This window comes from Rhododendron vialii, chromosome 5a, assembly GCF_030253575.1.
Source record: "Rhododendron vialii isolate Sample 1 chromosome 5a, ASM3025357v1".
NCBI lineage: Eukaryota > Viridiplantae > Streptophyta > Magnoliopsida > Ericales > Ericaceae > Rhododendron > Rhododendron vialii.
This window is the reverse complement of record NC_080561.1, coordinates 27400372-27421258: the sequence shown is the minus strand read 5'-3', so window position 1 is coordinate 27421258 and position 20887 is coordinate 27400372. Positions and strand designations below refer to the sequence as shown.

At 40.3% G+C, this 20887-nt stretch overlaps 1 protein-coding gene across 1 annotated transcript; it reads right to left on the bottom strand.

Moving 5' to 3' along the window:
- Positions 1-2691: 2691 nt before the first annotated feature.
- On the bottom strand, positions 2692-8167 carry LOC131326625 (probable protein phosphatase 2C 5). The gene is made up of 7 exons (XM_058359475.1): positions 7404-8167; positions 6088-6259; positions 5776-5993; positions 5589-5696; positions 5377-5502; positions 5052-5284; positions 2692-3273 (listed from the first exon to the last, which is right to left on the bottom strand). The coding sequence occupies exons 1-7, from the start codon at positions 7617-7619 to the stop codon at positions 3009-3011; spliced, it is 1338 nt and encodes a 445-aa protein (XP_058215458.1). The 5' UTR covers positions 7620-8167; the 3' UTR covers positions 2692-3008.
- Positions 8168-20887: the final 12720 nt, after the last annotated feature.

Sequence of the window (20887 nt, the reverse complement as noted above, 5' to 3'; positions counted from 1 at the left end):
ATAAGCACGCCCAGATTTTTGTAAGTTCGATTTTTAAGAGCTTAACAATCTGTTCATGACACACAAAACAATCTGGTACAAAAGTGACGTGGGTACCAGACATAATCGAATACATAGCTTAAACCAAAGCTTATACAAAGCAGCCAGCAGCAGTTCAATAGCAAACAACAGTCATAACAGAACAGAAGGCAGCCTTAGGAGCATAGCAGCCAGCAGCACAACACCTGGACAGCAGCAGAGGGGAGAGAGATAGAGGCGTTTAGAGCTGCGAAGGTGGAGGCGTCCGGCTGTGGAGGTGGAGGACGATTGACGAGAGGAGGAGGCGAGGAGAGAGCGGCGACTGTGAATTAGGGCTCAAAATTTTTACCTGTGATGCAACTTTTTTTTTTCTTTTACCCGGTCGTGATGCAACTGGAACAGAAGGTAGTGAGAGAATGAGAGGAGAGAGAAAAATTACATTCAGGGGATTTGATGAATGGCCAGGATTAAAAGAATCACATCCTACGGTTCAAATTTGATGGGAGTACCATGCTCCCAAAACCAGCGGTTTTTGATGGGAGCATCATAGCCGGACGCCTAAACAAATTACCTTGCCGAAAGGATCACCCCAGAGGAACAAACTTGCAAACAGTCCAGCCGTAAAGGTACTCAGAAATTCTCCAACTTTTTGACATTGGGGAAATTACTGTTTACCCGCTCTAACTATGAGTTGGGGACACTTTACCCCCTCTAACTATTTTTTTAGCACTTAACCCCCTATAAGTAATGAAAACTCTTATTCCGTCTGACCTCTGTTAGACATTGGATGGTAAGTGGCATGTGCAAGTCACATGCCCCTATTATAGACATTATTACCCTTATCTTTCCCAACAGTTTCTAAACTATCTTTTTCCGAACCAGAACCCAGAGACGAAGACGAAGAACACGCGGCGGTGATGGCAGTTTCATAGCTGGCAGTAGAAGCAACATGAGGTCTTTCTCCTCTTCAGAACCCATCTTTTTTTGACTAACCCACGAACCAAAACCCAGAGGCAAAGACAAAGAGCACACGGTGGCGGCGGCGGCGTCATTGCGGGCAGCAGAAGCAACATGAGGTCTCTCTCTTCTTCAGAACCATCTTATTTTTTTGATTAACCCACGAACCAAAACCCAAAGACGAAGAAGAACACGTGGTGGCGGCAGCATCACCGGCATCAGAAGCAACATGAGGCTTGGAAAGATTACTAGACCCACCCTGGCCCTTACTAAACACAAAAAAGCTCTCCTGAGGCAAGAGGCCCCGACCTCGTCTTGATGCGATTTAGTCCCAGCAACGATGCTGCAATTGATGACACTTTCAAACCGGAATGAGGAGCTTGACCTTAATTAGCTAATAGTCTGCTCAAACGACTCTTTGTTCTTCACATCCTTAGGATAATCCTTCTTCTTTACTGATGATGATTGTTGCTGCTGTTGTTGTTTGGTACTCAACCTAACGTCAATGATCGACGACGGATCAGTTTTGGTGGATTTGACCTTCTTCTTCTCAGATCGGGTACTGTGGGAGTTGAAGCCCAGCGATCAAGGGTTATTCGATTCTTCTGGGCTCGAGAGGTCTGATTTCTTTGAGGGCTATTTGATCCTATTGTGGGCTCGCGGGGTCTGATTTCTTCGATGAGAAGAACTTTGCCTTTGAACACCATTTTCCCCACTTTGCAGAGGCCTATTTTCACGAAGGGCAAATTTGTAACTTAATGCCTCTTTGTTACGGAAGTCAGACTGATAAGGGTTTTCATTACTTAGAGGGGGTTAAGTGCTAAAAATAATAATTAGAGGGGGTAAAGTATCCCCAACCCATAGTTAGAGGGGGTAAACAATAATTTACCCTTTGACATTTTGAGAGAGAACGTAGAAATTAAAGCAAATTGGTCAAAATTCTAACCAAACCATCTGAGAAATAAGTACTACTATATGCTAATAACATCCCCCACCAAACACAATATCAGAGAGAGAGAGAGAGAGAGAGAGAGTGAGTGAGTGAGTGAGACAGGAAAATGGGAATCTGAAATTCACAATACAGCTGGAGCACAAGGCTGTGTTTGAAACCCGCGGAAAGCAATGTTAAGGAAAGGATATTTTCCCTCGGACCCGGTCATCTTTCTTGATCTTTCAGTGCCTATACTACAAGATCCCGGGTCTGAGAGAATCTAAAGAAAGAATAAAACAAAAATATATGTTCTAGACTTGTTCAACTTTCTACCCAATGTTCCTCTTATTTATTTTCCTTCTCCTTCCCCTTTCCACGGCTTCTGAAAGGCTCAAGAAATCCTACCCATATATTTACACTAATCCTAGGAAAATCTACCCTTTTAGCACTGCCATATCCACATACTAAACCTGAGCTACAAGTGCAATACCGGCTCCTTGAATTACATGAATCCATCATTTAGCTAAAGATCCATTCACTTGACACAGCAATCAAATAGCAGCATCCACACACTTGACTACGCAAATGAATAATACTTCTTACCAATGAAACTCTTAGCATACAACCCATGCATTTCGCAACAAGAAACAGTATCTCCAAACATGGAAACATATTAAGGGAATGTTATTGCCTCGAAAACAAAATGACAAATGTTGTCACCAATAAACTTAACATTTCACAATAGCGGGTATTAAATGTGAAGGCAACTCGTAGAGACCTTTAACTGAACATGTTGATATCGCAGATGATATCATAGAACAATCACTTTAATTACATATTCAAACTGTTAGCAATTAAACTACCACAATAACACGCACCAGATAGCATGTTTGTTATCTGTCTGTCAGTCAAACAGCCGAGAGCACAAGCCAAAATCAACACAAACTTTGACCAATCTGCAAAACACCTAATCTTATGTATCTCTGCTACACTTCATACACACATCTATGACAATTACCACCGCAAACGGAAACAAGAATGCTCACATTGCCACATAAAAAGAATATATATATAATATTTACTGGTTTGCCAGATAGTGCAGTTACTGTGGGTCTATTAGGCCTTTGATAAGGGTTTCTATCTCGTAAGTTGTTTCGCTCTCGGGTCTACTAGGCCTCTTTCCTTCCATGGCATCTTTCTTTTTACGACAGTTTGAGCAGAGAAAAGGGCCTTCCCATGGCTTCGATGCAGGTGAGAAGTAGGGCCCGGAGTTAAGAGATAAACCATCGCTCGGTGTTTGATCTGCTTGGCAAACTGCACACCTGAGAAGCCTAGAGTTCGAGTTCAAAGGAAAATCCTTACCCAACCTGCAGTTCCATAGAGGTTGTCATAAACTAAGAAAAGCTAGGTGACATAACTTCGGAAACGTCTTTCTTTTAGAAGATCCGACATTGGGACATCAAAGTTAAGCATATTGCAGCTACCAGAAAATTTCAACATCCAACAGAATCAGCTTTCATTTTACAGCAAGAAGTAAATCGAAAATATATTTGTTCTATACAAGCTAAATACTAGTTAAAGAGTTAGCGTATATAGGAAGGGTCAATGCAACCACAACCATTTGAACTTCTAATGCCTATTCAAATGCAAAATAATGCCATTAAATACTATTATCCCACAATTACCTTGGATAGACAAAGTGATTTCTCTTGGATATTGCCACTATAGTTTAGCTAAACATGTATTCTTCTCAAAAAAGCAATGGGTGCCCAAACTGTCAATATGCATAAAGCAGAAGAGCATCCTGTCACCTACACTTCAATTGAAGGTGGGTGCCCGTTTGTCACATGCGTATGTATGAGAATTCCAAGAGCAAGAGGATTCAGTAAGTCAGAATACCAACAACCCATAACAACTTAACCAGAGGAAAACCTAAAAGATAATATCTACTCCAAAATTGCTTTTGTTGGGTGTCCTGCAACATAGCATAAAATAGGATCCTGCCAGGTCAATCGTTCACTTAACCCTTATAAGATCATTTTCTCATGCACGGAGTCCTCCATCTAGGACTGACAATAATCCGCATGCCATGATGAAAAAATCCTAGCACACCACAACCAGGGGGAAAGGTAGGGATCTCAATAGACTTACGAGGTTGTTTACAGCAAAAATTGGGTTCTGATTTCTGAGAAAGAATATCTATGGTGGGGAAGTAAGGCAAGAAACCCATGAAAGTTCTCTCTTTTTTCTTTAGAAAGCAAGCTTTAACTATCTTAGAAAACATGTTACTCCGACAGATTCCTGAACCAGTCCAAAAATGGAGGACAAATCTTACATATATTCACAGAATGCACGTTTAACATCAGCTTAAACTTTTGCATCGCAAGTATATCCAATCCCAAATCAGCCTAAGGTAATTCAAAAGAATCAAAACCCTAATTTCAATCTACTTCCATAAGGAAACTAACCACAACCAAACATATACATACATGTTCCTTCTCTTCTGACATTAGAACGATAATTTTTTAACAAGTGGAGATGGAGAATGAGAGAGAGATGCGGTGAAGCGAAGTTCAATCAATCCCCCTTTTTTTACATTTCCAATATTAGATCAATTAGATGTGAATCCGCTACTGATTTGGTTTGGTTTAATACACTAGAATCAGTGTTCTAAAACAAGGAATTAATTGGTGATTAATCGCCGATTAATCGCTGGCGGGGCCTATCTGATTAGGTCTGACTAATGATTAATTGCCGATTACTAATTAATATGCACTGATTAATCGCTGATTAATCCGATTAATAGCACGAAGGTGGTTGACCGCCCGACTAGCGCCTAGCGACTTTTAGAACATTGACTAGAATGGTAAGGCACGTTTAAAGAAGACAAACCATTATCTTCACTTGTAGCCATTATGGCAGTAGAATTTTATCCGATTAGGTCTATTAAACTAATATTGACCATCAGAATTAACACCAACAGATCAAACAAGCAGACCTAAACATTAACACAAAGGTATGTGATGTAAGACACCAAGCCACCAGGCAATCAAGACAAAAAAATAAATTTCTTGAAAATGTCCCATAGCAGTGTATTGGTGCTTCTCTCTTTTTTAAAGGTAAAGTTATGGTGATTGGGACGTACCTTTCCGTAAGCATCGCAGAACCCTCCTCGAATAATTCCTCCACAACTCCGACAGTAGAAAGCTTATTCGTTGATTTGCTCAAACAAGTTCGAGACCTCTTTCCAAATATAAGAGAACTGAAAAGATTTTGTTTCTTCTTGGGAGTTGGAGGCAAGATAGGATGGTCAAAGGGAATTATATCAACAACGAGGCAAGTTGTATCATCCTTCAGGCCTCTTGACCTGAGAGCCTCCTACATAATGGAGCAGACATTTACATAGTACTGAGGTAGAAAAAACTGGAAGCACAAAGGTCGACAACAAGAAAGCTCATCATAAAAATCACCTTAACAACCAGCTTTGCAGCAAGTTCAGCAGGTAAACCTCGGCAAGACTGTGCTGCCATATCAGATGATAGTGCATCCCAAATACCATCTGATGCAATTATAAGTCTTCCTCCAGCGTTTGAAAGCTGAACATCCAATAAAAACTATTAACTTCAGATTATACTGCCATAAAAGTTGAAAAGCCGTCAGCAGAAGGACCAGATTTACACACCTTGACTTGCTTAACATGAGGTATAGGAACAATGAACTCCCCCACGTCCGTGTCACCTATTGACCTAGAAAGGCACAATCCTCCAGGCCAACATCGGAGTGGACCAACCTATGGAAAAAAGAAGAGTTAGGGTTCAAACTTTTTGAGATATGAATATCACTAGTGAAAAACAGAATGTCGTTTTCACCGCATTGCCACCAAAAACATTGAGCCTTCCTACTTCACCCCCACTTGCAGTGACACGTTCTCTCTCTTCCACATTCTCCTCCAGCCTATGGTCAACAGTCAACAGAGAAACCACACCCCCCTGGGTGTCCAATATGCATCGTGAATCCCCGACAGATGCAACAGTCACAGTCCACCCATCAATCACAACAAAGGTAACTGTAGTCCCAGATGTCTCCCCTATCATCAATATTAAACACCAAGGATAAGAACGCACAAATAAGAATCCTAAAAACAGAGCATAGAATTTCATATAATGGAAGGGGGTACGTGCCTTTCTGCTGAAACTCTATGTCAGTTCTCACAAACCCTGCCACTAATGCCCGAGGAAGGGCTTGAAGCCACTCATCCCTACAGATGCCTTGAGGAATTGCACTTAGAACGTTGTTCAATAGATTCTCCTTTGCAAATATAGCAGCTGATATTCCATTATGACCATCAAAAATCTAAAACACGATAACCCAAGTTAGAATTCTGTCTTCTAAGGGCATCTCCACAGGATGCTCCAAAAAATTCACTCACTCCAAATTTAATATCTGAGAAGCAAGTACCAAAGTAGAAGTTTGAAGTATTAGCTAGAATTTACTCAGAGGCCACAAAAGACAAAAACACAAACTAATAACTGATAAAATAACTAAACCGTAACGTCTCTTGGAAAGCACAACAAAAACTCATATTCAAACTAATAATGTGATAATGAAAAGCACAGTTTTTAGAGGCGAAAGCGCAAGGCGAGATGCTTGACCCTCCATGGGGCGAGGCGTACGCCCCGAGGCATTGAGGCGTAAGCCTTTTGATTTTTTTTAAATAATTAAATTAATAAAATAACTTAAAAATACAAAAAAAAATGCGCATTTCATAAAAGATAGGTTAATATAAAAAGATACTCCATAAAGTAGATTATCAGTTAATGACTTATTATTACCTTATCAGTTAATAACTAATTGAGAAACCCTATAACATCACTTTATTAGTTATTAAATTTTTATCTTATTAACTTATCACTTTATTAATTATTAACAGAGCACATCAATTCGTCACTTAGTAAAGAAGAACAGAGCACAACTGTTTAAAGAAAAACAGAGCATGACTATAGATGAAGGAAAACAGAGAACAACTGTTTAAAGGAAAACAGAGCACGACTGTAGATGATGATCGACTTCAACAAGGCAGCACGCGTGGGGGGGGGGGGGGGGGGGCCGGGGGGGGGGTTGGGGGGGTGTTGAATTACGAAATTACCAAAATTACAACAACAAATTTCTCTCCTGAGGCTTACGCATCACCAATCAGGGTGTAAAAGGCGACTGAGGCGTACGGCTCGGTGTGCCAAGGAAATTAGGCGACTGCCTTTGTGGTTCACCGCCTAAATTTTCACACCTTGAGGCGTTTTGGCTTTTTGCCTCACCACCCCAAAGCCCCGAGGCGAGCCCAGAAAACGCCTTTGAAAACATTGATGTAAAGTAGCACAATACACTTTTAATTTGAAATATGAAGTATCTGATGGAGATGCTCTAAGATAACCAATGTGGGCATCACAAACATGATAAACTTTTGAAGAAGCTTGTAAAACTCTATTGACAAAGCAATTACCGCGAAAACCGAAAATGATGTTGATGGGTTGCCTGAAATCCTCTGGCAATCGGGTTTGATCAGGAAGTAATCCTCCCCTTTCTTCGCAAGAGCCGCCTGCCCATACTTAATCGTGGGGTTCTCGACCTTCTCGGTCCTGAGCTCGCGACCGATTAGGGTCCCGAGCGGAACGAGAGGCGGCTTCGGCTTCATCCTCGAAACTCTGATCTGGCTCATTTCATCCTACTCTACGTTTCGACATTTTCCAAAACCCTAATTCCCCAAATCCAATGAAAGCAAAGCCCTTGAAACAATTCCACCAGCTGATCTAATACTTATCTACCTAATTCACAGCTCAGTACAGCGAATTAATATATAATACTCCTACCAACTTCTATACAAACACTAACTGAAAAAACAAATGTGAGTCAATATATTATACTCCTACCAACTACTATACAAATATTTGTATAGATGTACGTACTGAAGTGTGCTGCGTGAAGTGAAGAAAAGTGGATAGTTTTGGAAACACTAGACTTACAATGGAGAGAGTGAGGGTAATAGATCGGGGAGAGGAGATGGAGCAGTGAACGGAGCTTAAGTGAGCAATGGACTGGACTCGACTGGACTCGATCGGATTCTCCAAACCCTATAGAGAGAGAGAGAGAGAGAGAGAGAGAGAATATGTCTGAATTGATTGGGAGAATCTAGATTCTAGAGAGAGAAACGCGGGGAGAGAGAACCGGGTTTTTAGGTGGACACATTTCGCAGTAATGCACGGAAAAACTATACTCAGAAAAATGATCAAATCGGTAGCATTAAACAAAATAATTTATCTTCAAAAATTAAAAAAAAATCAAAATAATTTTATTATATTTTAAAGTCATTAAATAAAACTTGGGAAAATTACCAGCAGGTGGACGAGCTACCCTTATTTACCACTTCCATGTAAGGGTGTGGAAAAAATCCGTGGCCCGACGAATCAACCTCCATTCCTCCATCTTCAAGCACATCCAAGCTTCGATCAAAAGGTATAAACAAATGAGTATTGCTATTGGTATCGACGGTACCCATAGGGAAAATGCACCGACGGCCACCGGACGGCCGATCCGAGCCGTCCAAAAATTTTAAAAAATAAAACCGAGTGGCTTCACGCGAGAATCAATGGCATCCGAGGTGTGTAGGGTACTTGATCCGAGCACCCATTTTCGTATATATTTGTATATACGTGTATGTACACAAAAAAGGGGTACTCAGATCAGGTACCCTACACACCTCGGATACCATTGATTCTCGCAGTGGCCCACTCGGTTTTATTTTTTAAAATTTTTGGACGGCTCGGATCGGCCGTCCGGTGACCGGAGACGGCCGTCCGGTGGCCGTCGGTGCATTTTCCCTATGGGTACTGTCGGTACCAATAGGATTCCTTGGGCTAAACCATATTTAGCTTTGAGGGGAGCCGATTGAGACCTTTCTCGGTCTTCCTATAATGAGTTTGGGTTTCAAACGAGCTTTATATTCAAAAAGCACAAAAAAATAGTTTTTGCACTGGATACGCTGCATTGTGTGGCGTTATACAACACCGCACGAGGTAGTGTATTACACCGTACATTATTTTATTTCTTGTACATACTCATTCTCATATTATTCTGTTTAATCTATTTATTACTTTTCTGTGTGAGTACATTTCAGAATCAAGTTTTATGTTAAAAGTCTTTTTTTTTTACTTTATTAAATCTCTTAACATTTCAAAAAGCTTTTAACATTGCTTAACATGATAAGATGAAGAAAAAGGTCTTGTAAATCACTTTTCAGAGATTCCAAAAATATAAAAAACTATTTTGCGGACCTATGTTTGTTTAATCATGTAAAAGCGAACTGATTCTGGAAAGCGTAGACAGGTACACCGCACAGTGGTTTAGTCACACCGTGTGATGTATCCGGTCCGTCGCGCGGTGTTTCACATGATATTGGCAGACTGTTGTAATGCTGTTATTTCACTTTTTGTACACTACTCATCCATTTCATATTGTATAGTTCACACCACAAGCATATCAATGTGTTATATTAAACCCCATGTCCCTTTCCTGTACATGTTTTAAAGTTAGGTTTTTCAAATGATATTAAATCCCTCATTTAAAATATTAAGTAGAGACCGGTCTTTACCAGGCGAGCGGGGTGGTTTTCAACAAAACCTTCCCCGTTCGTAACGTGGCTCTCGAACCCAAAGTCTCAACGTTTTCGCTAGATCAAAAGCCTTTTTCTCTCAAACAAACTCTCGGTTTCTCTGATTATCTATCTCAAAAATCCGGGTGGCAACTCTCGAGCGCACCGGTCGGGGAGCCCACACTGGTTCCTAGAATCGCATGTCGCATAAAATTGTGGTCGGAATCGCAGAATTATAGTCAGAATTGGTGAATCATACAATTCATCTACGATTCATGACCCACTGGGTTGGGTTTGTCGGGCCCGAATTAAAAATAAACATATTTTTTTGGGCTTTTTCCCTGAATTCAAACCTCAAAGTGGATCGAAACCCACCGAAGTAACCTCGACAATGTTTAGAAAAAGTGTATTTCAATCTTGGATACATGATTTCATCATTTAGGCCTAGGGTTTTGATTGAAATACAGTTGACAGTCCTCTACTCTACATTTGAGGTGCTCTGCTCTTCATCTTCTACACTTGAAAGTGCTTTTTCGATGGAGTTTTCTAACTAACTTGGGTTTTTCGACTCATAAGAACCTCGCGCTATTCTCTTTCTCCATTTCTTCATTCTCTTTCCGACTAGGTTTTAATGAAGTATTTCTCTTTTACAATACACTTTGTTCTCTCTCTCTCTCTCTGTTTATATTTTTCCCTACAGATGTGGATCAAAAATTAATATACTCCCTCTTGTCGGCGGGGGACCATTTTTGCACTATTATAACAGTGTTGACTGATTCCACCCTTAGTGCCTCATATTTACACTACATTTTCCTATCATAGGTCCACAACCACTAAAAGTTTAAAATTTTATCTGTTTATCAATATTTTAGTACTACTAAATTTGAAAGAGTTTTTGCTTTATGACTTAGGGAATATGGGGAAAAAGAATGGGGGCAAACCTGGCAAAGTTGAATACCATTCATGGCAACATTGTACTCGGGTTGAGGATAATCGAATGCATTTGATCATGTGCAATTATTGTGGTAAAAAAAATTGGGGTGGGGTCATCCGCATAAATATCACTTGGCGGAAACTCATGAAGAGGCATCCCCGTATATTCAAATTCCCAAAAAAGTTAAAGAATGTTTCCTTGAGTATCTAAAAGGGAGAAAAAAATAAAAGCCAGGAATTTTGAATGTTTGTATGAGGAGGAAGATGTGGGAGTTAATTCCAAAAGTAAGGGGACGATTGATGCTTATGTTACCTAAGGCAAGAAGAAAGAGAAATAACTTACTATGAATGAAATGGTAAAGAAGAAGAAACCAATGATTAAACATATTTATTTTTCCTACAAGAAAGACATAGCTTTCAATTGTGTTAAATGCCCTACATTTAGGAGATTGGTATCTTCAATTGGTGAATATAGGAGAGGGTTAAAACCCCCTACTTATCATGAGGCTAGGGTGTCATACTTGAAAAAGGAGGTGGATCTTGTGAGAGAGGGATTAAAGGTGTATAGAAAAGAATGGAAGAAAACTCCTGTGTGTGGACTGATGGTAAGTATAGAAGCGTTACAAATTTTCTTGTCAATAGTCCGTCCATGTGGTAACGTTTTCCTCTAATCTATAGACACATCCGGCATTTTCAAGAAAGTGGATAATTTGTGTGACTTGCTTGATGACTTGGTGAAAGAAATTGGGGAATAACATGTAGTCCAAGTGGTGACCGATAGTGCATCGGCTTGTGTAAGTACCGGGAAATTGCCAATGGAAAAAAGGCCTAAATTGTTTTGGAACCCTTTACCTCTCATTGCCTCAATTTGATGCTTAGTGACATTGGAGAGTTTACAGTGTTTAAAGATACCTTTGTACAAGCAAAGGAAGTCACTGTGTTCATCTATAGGCATCAATGGATACTTTTCATGTTTAGCAACAAAAAAAGAAGAGGAATTGGCATGGCCGACAATTACTAGATTTAGTACCTCTTAGCTCACACTGAAAAGAGTTGATGATAAAAATATTCAAATTAAAGTTATGTTTGCTTCGGTGGAGTGGGTTTCAAGCTCTTATGGTAAAAATGTGGCGGAAAAACTTTGCAAAGCGTAGTTTTAGATGATCCTAGATTTTGGAAAGTGATCAAATTTTGCATGAAGTGTGTTTTGCCTTTGGTTAAAGTATTGAGGCTTATGGAGGAGGATGCCAAGTCAGCGATGGGGTACATTTATGAGGTTATGGATGGCAAAAGAATAAATCGCACAAAATTTAGGGAAAAAGAAGAATAGGTATGACAAAATATGGAATGTCATTGATACAATATAAGATTATCAACTCCATAGACCATTTCATGCGACGGCATACTACCTCAATCCCAAGTACGTTATTTATTTTTGCTTTTGTTTCATGTATATTTTTGTTTTTTTATTGAAAGGTTCTCTCTCGCTTGTTGGTTTGGTCGTTATTGTAGATTTCAATCTAGTGAAACACTTAAAGCCATCAGAGAAGTCAGAAAGAGCTTATACACCGCCATCGCGAGGACGTACCTAAATATGGACACAAGGATTATCATTGACGAGCAGTTAGAGAAGTTCAAAAATGTCAATGATATGTTTGGTATGGACATGGCAAAGTTGACAGGAGATAAAAAGCAACCTGGTAAGTTATTTTTAATTTTATATTTGTTAAGGTTTTGGTAGTTGAGTTACTTGAGTAGTTGTACATCTATACTTTCATTTCAAATGATAATTATGAATTGAACTCTAATAAGTTATTTTAAATAAAAATGTATCATAGCATTATAGTGGGAGAGTTATGGGGAAAAGAATAAGGAGCTCCAAAAACTAGCAATAAGAGTGCTAAGTAGCACTTGTAGTGCAATTGGATGCGAAAGAAATTGAAGCATTTTTTGATATTATACAATCGAAAAGGAGGAACCATTTGAAAACTCAAAGGATGGATGCATTGGTGTTTGTAAAATACAAAATTCAACTTGAGTTGAGGCAAGAGAGGTAGCGGCGGCTCCAGGAATTCTTCTAAGGGTGTTCAGAAATTGCACTATACTATCTCAAGAAACCACAACTATATACTCCCTCCGTCCCTAAATGTTTGGCACTTTTGGGAGTTCTCACTTTTAAGGAAGAAATATTATTGTATTGTGCAAAAATCAAGTGTCCCATCTTACCCTTTTAGTGTACTTTGAATAGTACTTAAAAATTAGAATTTGAAATTTTGTGCCAAAAAGAAAAGGGTAACATGGGAAGTTTACTATATTTTGCTTTTGACTTTTCAAAATGGACAAATTATATGGGACAATAAAAAGCATGAAAGTGCCAAACATTTAGGGACGGAGGGAGTATAAACTATGAGCATTAGCTCCTGCCGAGCTATTTTTGGGACCCCGATATCCCCTGTCAGGCACCCACCCGTCGATGGGCCCCGAGTGTACGCCTGTCGTTCACATAATCAAGTGTACCGTTCTTACAAATGTCGTGCAAGAAGCCCATTTTTATCATTCCATGATCCCACCAATTTGAATACCCCTGTGCGTACCACGTCAATCATAAAAACAAGGGTGACTGCCAATTCTTATTTTTTATATATATAAATAATCCATGAACTAACTCAAGACTTGGAAAAAGTGGAACTTCTTTGCACGAAGAACTTGTCATGTTGACTGGTGACCTACCGGTAGGAATTTGGAACCTACTGGTACAAACCGGAAACAGAAGAAACAAGACTTTGGTCCACAAGGATTATACCGGTAGAAAAAAAATGGTACCAGTAGTTGTCTGAGAAAAATTAGTAATCCTACCGGTAGAGAATAAATCCTACCGGTACGAACACAAAGCAGTGAGTACACATTATCACGATGACAAGGTTCTACCGGTAGAGGGAAAAAAAGTCCTACCAGTAGGAATCCGAATTTTCTGACGATTTTCACCACTTGATAGATTTTGATCCAATCCCAAAAACAATCAATACAAGTGCCAATACGGCATAGAAACACTCAAATAACATATAAAGAGAGGTAGAATTCCCTACCTCGAGTATCCAAACAAAAATCGAAGAGGTTGAGCAAGCCCTAGCTTCCGGAGTCCAAAACCAGGCGAAAATACACCCAACCGAGCTTTATCCAACGCGATACGAGCCCGAATACGCAAGTAGTAGATGGAGTTGAGGTTGATTATTGTGGGTTTTGGGTTTGGAGATGAGTTTTTAGATGAGAGAGTGAGAGAGATAGAGAGACCGAGAGAGAGAGTGTGTCAAGAGAGAGCTGAGATGAAATTGGAAAAAAGAAAAAAATTTCCCTGGTATATACACGGCACACACATGCACAAATTACACTAACACCCATGGTTTTTCATATTCTCGCACTTTAAACCCCAATCATAATTTTCCACATTACCATCATTCATCCATTTATAAAATATTAAAATTATATGACGAAAATTTACGGATCTCTACATTCTACCCTCCTTAAAGAAATTTCGTCCTCAAAATTTAAATAACCATGCTCACTAAGTCATGCACCACATAGATATGCAACAAGTGTAACCATCAATATTATGCAACAAGTTATAGATCAAAACACCTCAATCTCGAGTACTCACATTGGTTTATTCCAGAAATAAATGCGGATACTTCTCCTTAACCTCATCTTCTCGTTCCCTAGTCGATTCCTCGCTACCCTGACCTCTCCACAAGACTCGCACCAATGGTATCGTCTTACCCTTCAACACTTGATCGTGCAAATCTAGAATACGAACCGGTTCTTCCCCATAAGACACATCAGCCTCTAATTCGAGTTTGGACCACTCTAACACATGCAAAGGATCCGATTCATACTTCCTTAACAGAGATACGTGAAACACGTCATGTATGCCCGATAACCTCGGTGGTAAAGCCAAATGATACGCAACTTCCCCAATTTTCTCAATGATGTCGAACGGCCCGATATAACGCGGCAATAGCTTTCCCTTTTTCCCGAAACGAGACAAACCTCTACGCAGCAATACTTTGAGGAATACATGATCCCCCTCTTCAAATGACAACGGGCGACGACGACGATCAGCATAATTCTTTTGTCTGCTTTGCGCGGTCAAAAATCTTTGGCGAATCACCTTAACTTGTTCAGTTGTTCTTTCTTGAGCTTTCTTAAGGCGTTGGCGTTGGCGTATTATTTTCATACTCTCGGAGGTCTCCTTAATCATCTCCGGTCCTACAAGTGTAGCCTCTCCCAATTCGGTCCAACACACTGGCGATCGACATGGTATCCCATACAAAGCCTCATACAGTACCATTTCTATACTAGATTGATAACTATTGTTATACGTGAATTCGACTAACGGCAAATGGTCCTCCCAACTACCCCGAAAATCCATCACACAAGCCCGAAGTATGTCTTCCAAAATCTGAATTGTTCTCTCTGATTGCCCATCGGTTTGAGGATGATACGAGGTACTAAATAAGAGATTTGTGCCTAAAGCGGCTTGCAAACTCTCCCAAAAATGAGTGGTAAATCTCAGATCTCGATCGGACACGATGGATACAGGAATCCTATGAAGGCGAATGATCTCCCGAATTTACAAACGGCTAAGCGTATCCACAGAATCGGTGACTTGAATAGGCAAGAAGTGAGCTGTCTTAGTCAAACGGTCCACAACTACCCAAATAGCATCATGCCCCCTCGGCGACCTCGGTAAGCCCATAACGAAATCCATGGTCACATTCTCCCACTTCCATTCTGCTACTGGCAATGGTTGTAACTCCCCCGCGGGTTGTTGATGTTCGGCCTTCACTTGTTGGCACGTGAGACACTTGGACACGAAACTCACAACGTCCTTCTCCATTCCGGAGCACCAAAATTGCCTACGTAAGTCGTGATACATTTTCATTCCTCCCAGATGAATGGCTAATGGAGAATGGTGGAACTCTTGCAAAATTTCCTCCCGACATGAAACGGGTACGAACAACTTTCTTTGATAGTGTAAGCTTCGGCCGGCATGAATCATCCACTCTTCTTGGGCATTTCCACTAAGGAATTTAGTACGAAGCCCCTCCACTTCTTCATCGTGTTGTTGAGCCTCAATTACTCGAGTCGACAAAGTCGATTGCACCGTCAAGTGACACAATGTGACCCCTTCCCAAATATCCTCAAAGTGCATGGCATAGAAGCCCAAATCGTTCATTGCTTTCCATTCATGAATCACTAAGCTCGCAAGGTGTGCCGGTTTCCTACTCAATGCATCTGCTACAACGTTCGCTTTCCCCAAGTGATATTGTAATTCGAAGTCATAATCCTCCAAGTGCTCCATCCAACGGCGTTGACGTAGGTTAAGTTCCTTTTGAGAAAATAGATATTTCAAGCTTTTATGATCGGAAAAGACTTCAAATTTTTCACCGTACAAATAATGGCGCCAACTTTTTAAAGCAAATACGACGGCTGCAAGTTCTAGATCGTGTGTCGGGTAATTTCGCTCGTGAGTTTTCAACTGTCGTGACCCATACGCTACTACTCGCCCCGTTTACATCAACACGTATCCCAACCCTTCCTTAAACGCATCACAATATACGGAGTAGCCAACTCCACGTTCGGGCACAATCAAAATAGGTGCGGTAGTCAATCGCTTCTTTAACTCCTTAAAAGCTACCTCACACGAGTTATTCCAAACGAAACGGGTCCCCTTACGCGTTAATCTGGTCATTGGTGCCACTAAACGAGAGAAGTCAAGAACAAAACGGCGGTAGTACCCGACCAAACCCAAGAAACTACGAATTTCGAACACATTCTTCGATCGCTGCCAATTCATAATCGACTCTATCTTTCCTGGATCAACAGACACTCCACCTTTCGAAACCACATGACCCAAAAATTTGACTTCGGATAACCAAAACTCACACTTACTAAGTTTTGCGTACAATTGGTGCTCTCTCAAGAGTTCAAGAACAATGCTAAGATGAGATTGATGTTCTTCCTCAGTAGGTGAGTAAATTAAGATGTCATCCACAAAGACGACGACAAAACGATCAACATAAGCACTGAAAATACGATTCATTAAGTCCATGAACGTAGCTAGAGCGTTCGTCAGTCCGAAAGGCATAACAACGAACTCATAATGGCCATAACGAGTTCGAAAAACGGTTTTAGGAATTTCTTCCCTCCTATCTCTCAATTGATGATAACCGGACCTCAAATCAATTTTAGAATAACAAGTCGCACCCCAAAGTTGATCAAACAAATCATCAATTCTAGGCATAGGATACTTATTCTTGATAGTGACTCGGTTTAACTTACGATAGTCGATACACAAACGGAGTGAATCATCATTCTTCTGCGTGAAAAGAGCCGATACTCCCCACAGAGACGTACTAGGACGGATGAATCCTAAGTTTTCCAATTCCTACAATTGAGTCTTTAGCTCTCTCAATTCGGTGAGCGCGAAACAATACAGAGGTATGGAGATAGGAGCGGTACCGGGAAGTAGATCAATAGTGAACTCAATCTCTCTCTCGGGAGGCAAGCCAGGTAACTATTTCGGGAACACATCCGAGAAGTCACAAACTATTAAGGGTAACTCCTCACGCATGGAGGCATCCTCATCTAACGTCAAAATCGCCAATAATGAATAAACCGACTCTAGCTCACGAGGCCCGCACAAATATGGTTCTAATGGTTCCCAACGCTCTCCAAAGAATTTGATACAAGGACCCTCGGGAGGACAAATACGAACTCAACGCTTGTAGCAATCGATGGTAGCATGAAACGTGGATAGCCAATCCATCCCCAAGATAAGATCAAACCTCAACATTCCCAAAACAATGAAGTCAAACACGACGCGACGATCACGAATAACCAACTCACAATCTCGACAAATACGGTCAAGAGGCGTTCTACCCCCTAGAGGGGTGTTTTGACAAACAAAGGAGGACTAATAGTCTCCGTTTCCAATTCCAAGGTACACACAAATGATGCAGCAATGAAAGAATGCGATGCTCCAGAATCAAAGAGGACTTTAGTGAATGAGTTGAATAAAAGAAATGTACCCCTCACAACAAAAGTTTCTGGAGCCTGAGAAGTGGTAGGTGGAACAGCAGAAGTGATGTTGAAAACTCGCCCCTGGGTACCCTAACCCTACATAAAAACCCCTCTCTGACCAAAACCCTGAGCAGGCGCGGAAGAACTCGCTCCCTTGTCAACCCCGGAACTCTGAACCGATGTCGTCTGGTGGAAGTAAGGCTACTGCTGCTGTCGCACCCGTCCCGGATATTTGGTATTTTAATTCACGTATTTAATTAAATTATACGTCTCGGGGTTAAATTGCATACATTAGAAGCGTGGGGGCTTGTGTGTGATTTATGGATTGGAGCATGATAGCATGTAGTCTTGTTTGCACAAAATAATTCTTCTTAGAGTTTATCAAACTGTAGTACGTGTTCTATTTCCTTTTCTTCGTTTATACACATAGAGAGAGAGAGAGAGAGAGAGAGGGAGGGAGGGAGGGAGAGAGAAGAACGGCAAGGAGGAGGAAGAGGAGAATAGGGGAAAACCTAGAGATTGTATCTCTTTGCTTGAATTGAGGTTTGGTTTTGATAATTCTTGTATTCATGCACTTGATTTCATGCCTTTGTCTAGGTTTGGTTTTGATAATTCTTGTATTCATGCACTTGATTTCATGCCTTTGTCTTGAATTCCATGTTCTAGGGCTTATATCTCATGTTTTGGAGGTGAATTGATATGGCTTTAGTTGATTTGATGTCTTGTGAATTCTGGAAAATCTGGACAGCTTCCAGAGTTGTGTTTTTCATTCAATTCATTATAGTTAAATAGGTTAATTGGTTATGGGTCCTTATGAGTCTTAAAGATTGTTGAGTTGGTGATGTTTTGGCGCAAGAATCATTGAAAAATATTAAGTGTACGATTTTTAGTGATCTTTCGATCACAGACAGTTCTGCTGAATTTCGTATTTGCTGCATCGTCACATCTTGGAAAAATAGGCATATCTTTTAGCACGTGTATCGGATTTGCGAACCGGTTTTTGATTTTGAAACTAGACTCTTATACCTTTCAGAACATGTAGGGTTTGTACCTTGAAATTTTGTAGGTAAACACAGCTTTTGGTTCGAAGTTAGCTGATCTGCAGAAACTGCAGATTTGTGTTTCTAATCATGCATCTTCGGACGGTCATAACTTTGTCATCCGAAATCTATTTGGGATAAACTTTATATCGATATTGGTGTACTGGAAGTTTACTTTCAAATGGTGGTGCTTTCATGATCCAACTATGATCCTATAAAATACTATAGTCATTTAAAGACAGGCTGGTTGTAGGATGTCTTGTCATTTTGAGAGTTTTATTGTGTTTGAACTTCATGTGTGTTTTGGTTTATTTCTAGGCCTCTGAGATGGACATACTTGCATTCTTTGGGCATTGTTTAGTTCCTTATTAGCTTTATGTTTTTGTGTTGATCGTTCGTTGAACTCATTACTAATACGATTAAGCGTGTGGTTAGGTAACGAGCTGGATAATCGGGAGGTGCCAAAACCGTAATTTGGCATACTTCGATCGACTCACAGGTGAGTGTGTTTGATATCTTGTATCTTCAATAAGATGTTAACATGTTGGTTGTGTATCATGCTATGGTTGGTTTAGTTATTGATGTGCATGATTGGTGTATGTTGATTGTACCCGTACAAGGTTTGTGGAGTGAGTCACACCTTGTTGTGGGCCATGCCGTTCTATTTACTGTGAATGGGAGCTTGGTGTGCGGGACACAATACCTTGGGTACATGGGATGTGGCAGACGTGTCACTGCATATGTTGTGAATATAAATTGGGGATATTCAGTTAGTTATTTATGTTGAGTTTTATTGGATATATTCTATGTCTCACACACTCCTGGTTTTCTTTTGGATTGCCAGATAGCATGGGTTTGTAGAATGGTCCACTACCGGTCGGCGTTTTGGGGTTGGCTTAAAGGTTGTTGTTTGTGTCGGTGGTTGTGAATCGTCTTGTACATATTATCGACTCGTTTTGTAGCAATGATGTATTACACTTTGGTATGCCAAGTATGTAATGGTATGGGTTTGATGTCGACTATTTTGTTAATATTAATGTTAAGTCTTCCGCTGGTTTATTCTAAGTTAATATCTGTTGTTAAGTGATTGTTTGGTTGGCGATTGGGAATGCCACGTGGCCGCGCTGACTCGGACCCACAATGGGTGTCGTTGTAACGACCCTGATTTTTGGTAAATAAAAATTTCGTTAAATATTTAAATTTTATTTTAATTACTTGGATTTGCTACAAAAAAATTCTTTTTAATTTTTATAATCCGTCATAATTAGATTTAAGTCCTTAAAAATATTCTTCTTGACTAAGAGTCCTACGTGGCAATTAGAGTTAGCTCCCAACCGATTAGTTGGAAGAACCGGATCACCGATTCACCTAGTTACAACTCCCTAACCCTAGATGAACCTTTTTGACCATCTTTGAACCTTATAAAACCCTCCGAACCCTATTGAACCATTAAACCATAGGAGTAATCATTTTATTCCTATGTTTAGTCATTTCAAACCCTAATTATGACCAATATTCCTTTACCCCTTGGTCCATAATTGTTAGGGGAATTTTTATCCCTTGGTTAATAGACCTTTGACTTGCCAATATGCATGACAAGACAAGTCATAAATAGAATCCCATCATTTTGCTTCCAAGGGAAGCAAGGCTAGCTTTGCCATGCATGCACACCTATGTTCTAGTCTTAAACCTAATAATCCTAGACTCACTTTCCTAGATTTTGCTTAGATATATATATGTAGATATATATACTTGGTACGAGAGAGAGAGAGAGAGAGAGAGTGAGGTGGAGTGTGTGCTTGTGTTTTGATTACTTACACAAGTAACCTTTAGCCCATAAGCCTATAAACCACTTTCCAACCCATTTCTAGTCTTCCAAAGTACAATGATTTTGTGTTTTCTTGCAAGCAACCTCCTCATAGACTTGACAAGTCAAAAACCCTTCATGATCAACCTAGATTTGGCCTAGAATGGAAGTGACAAGTCATGGAAGACTATGACTTGATTGAAAGGCTTGAAATGACAAGACAATGGAGCAAATCCATGGAAGAAAGGAGAGAGGGGGGGGCCGGCCATAGAGGAGGAAGGAGGAGCTCAAGTGTTGGCTATAAATAGCACCCCATGCCTTCCATTCAACTCACACCTTCACTCACTTCTCTCTAGAAACCATTTCCATTTCCAGACAGCCTACTGCCCTTCACAAATCTCCATTTTTCTCCTGCTTAAATTAGTTTTTAGAACCAACTCCCTTCGGGAAAGTTGTAGAGCACTTCGAAACCTTCAAGT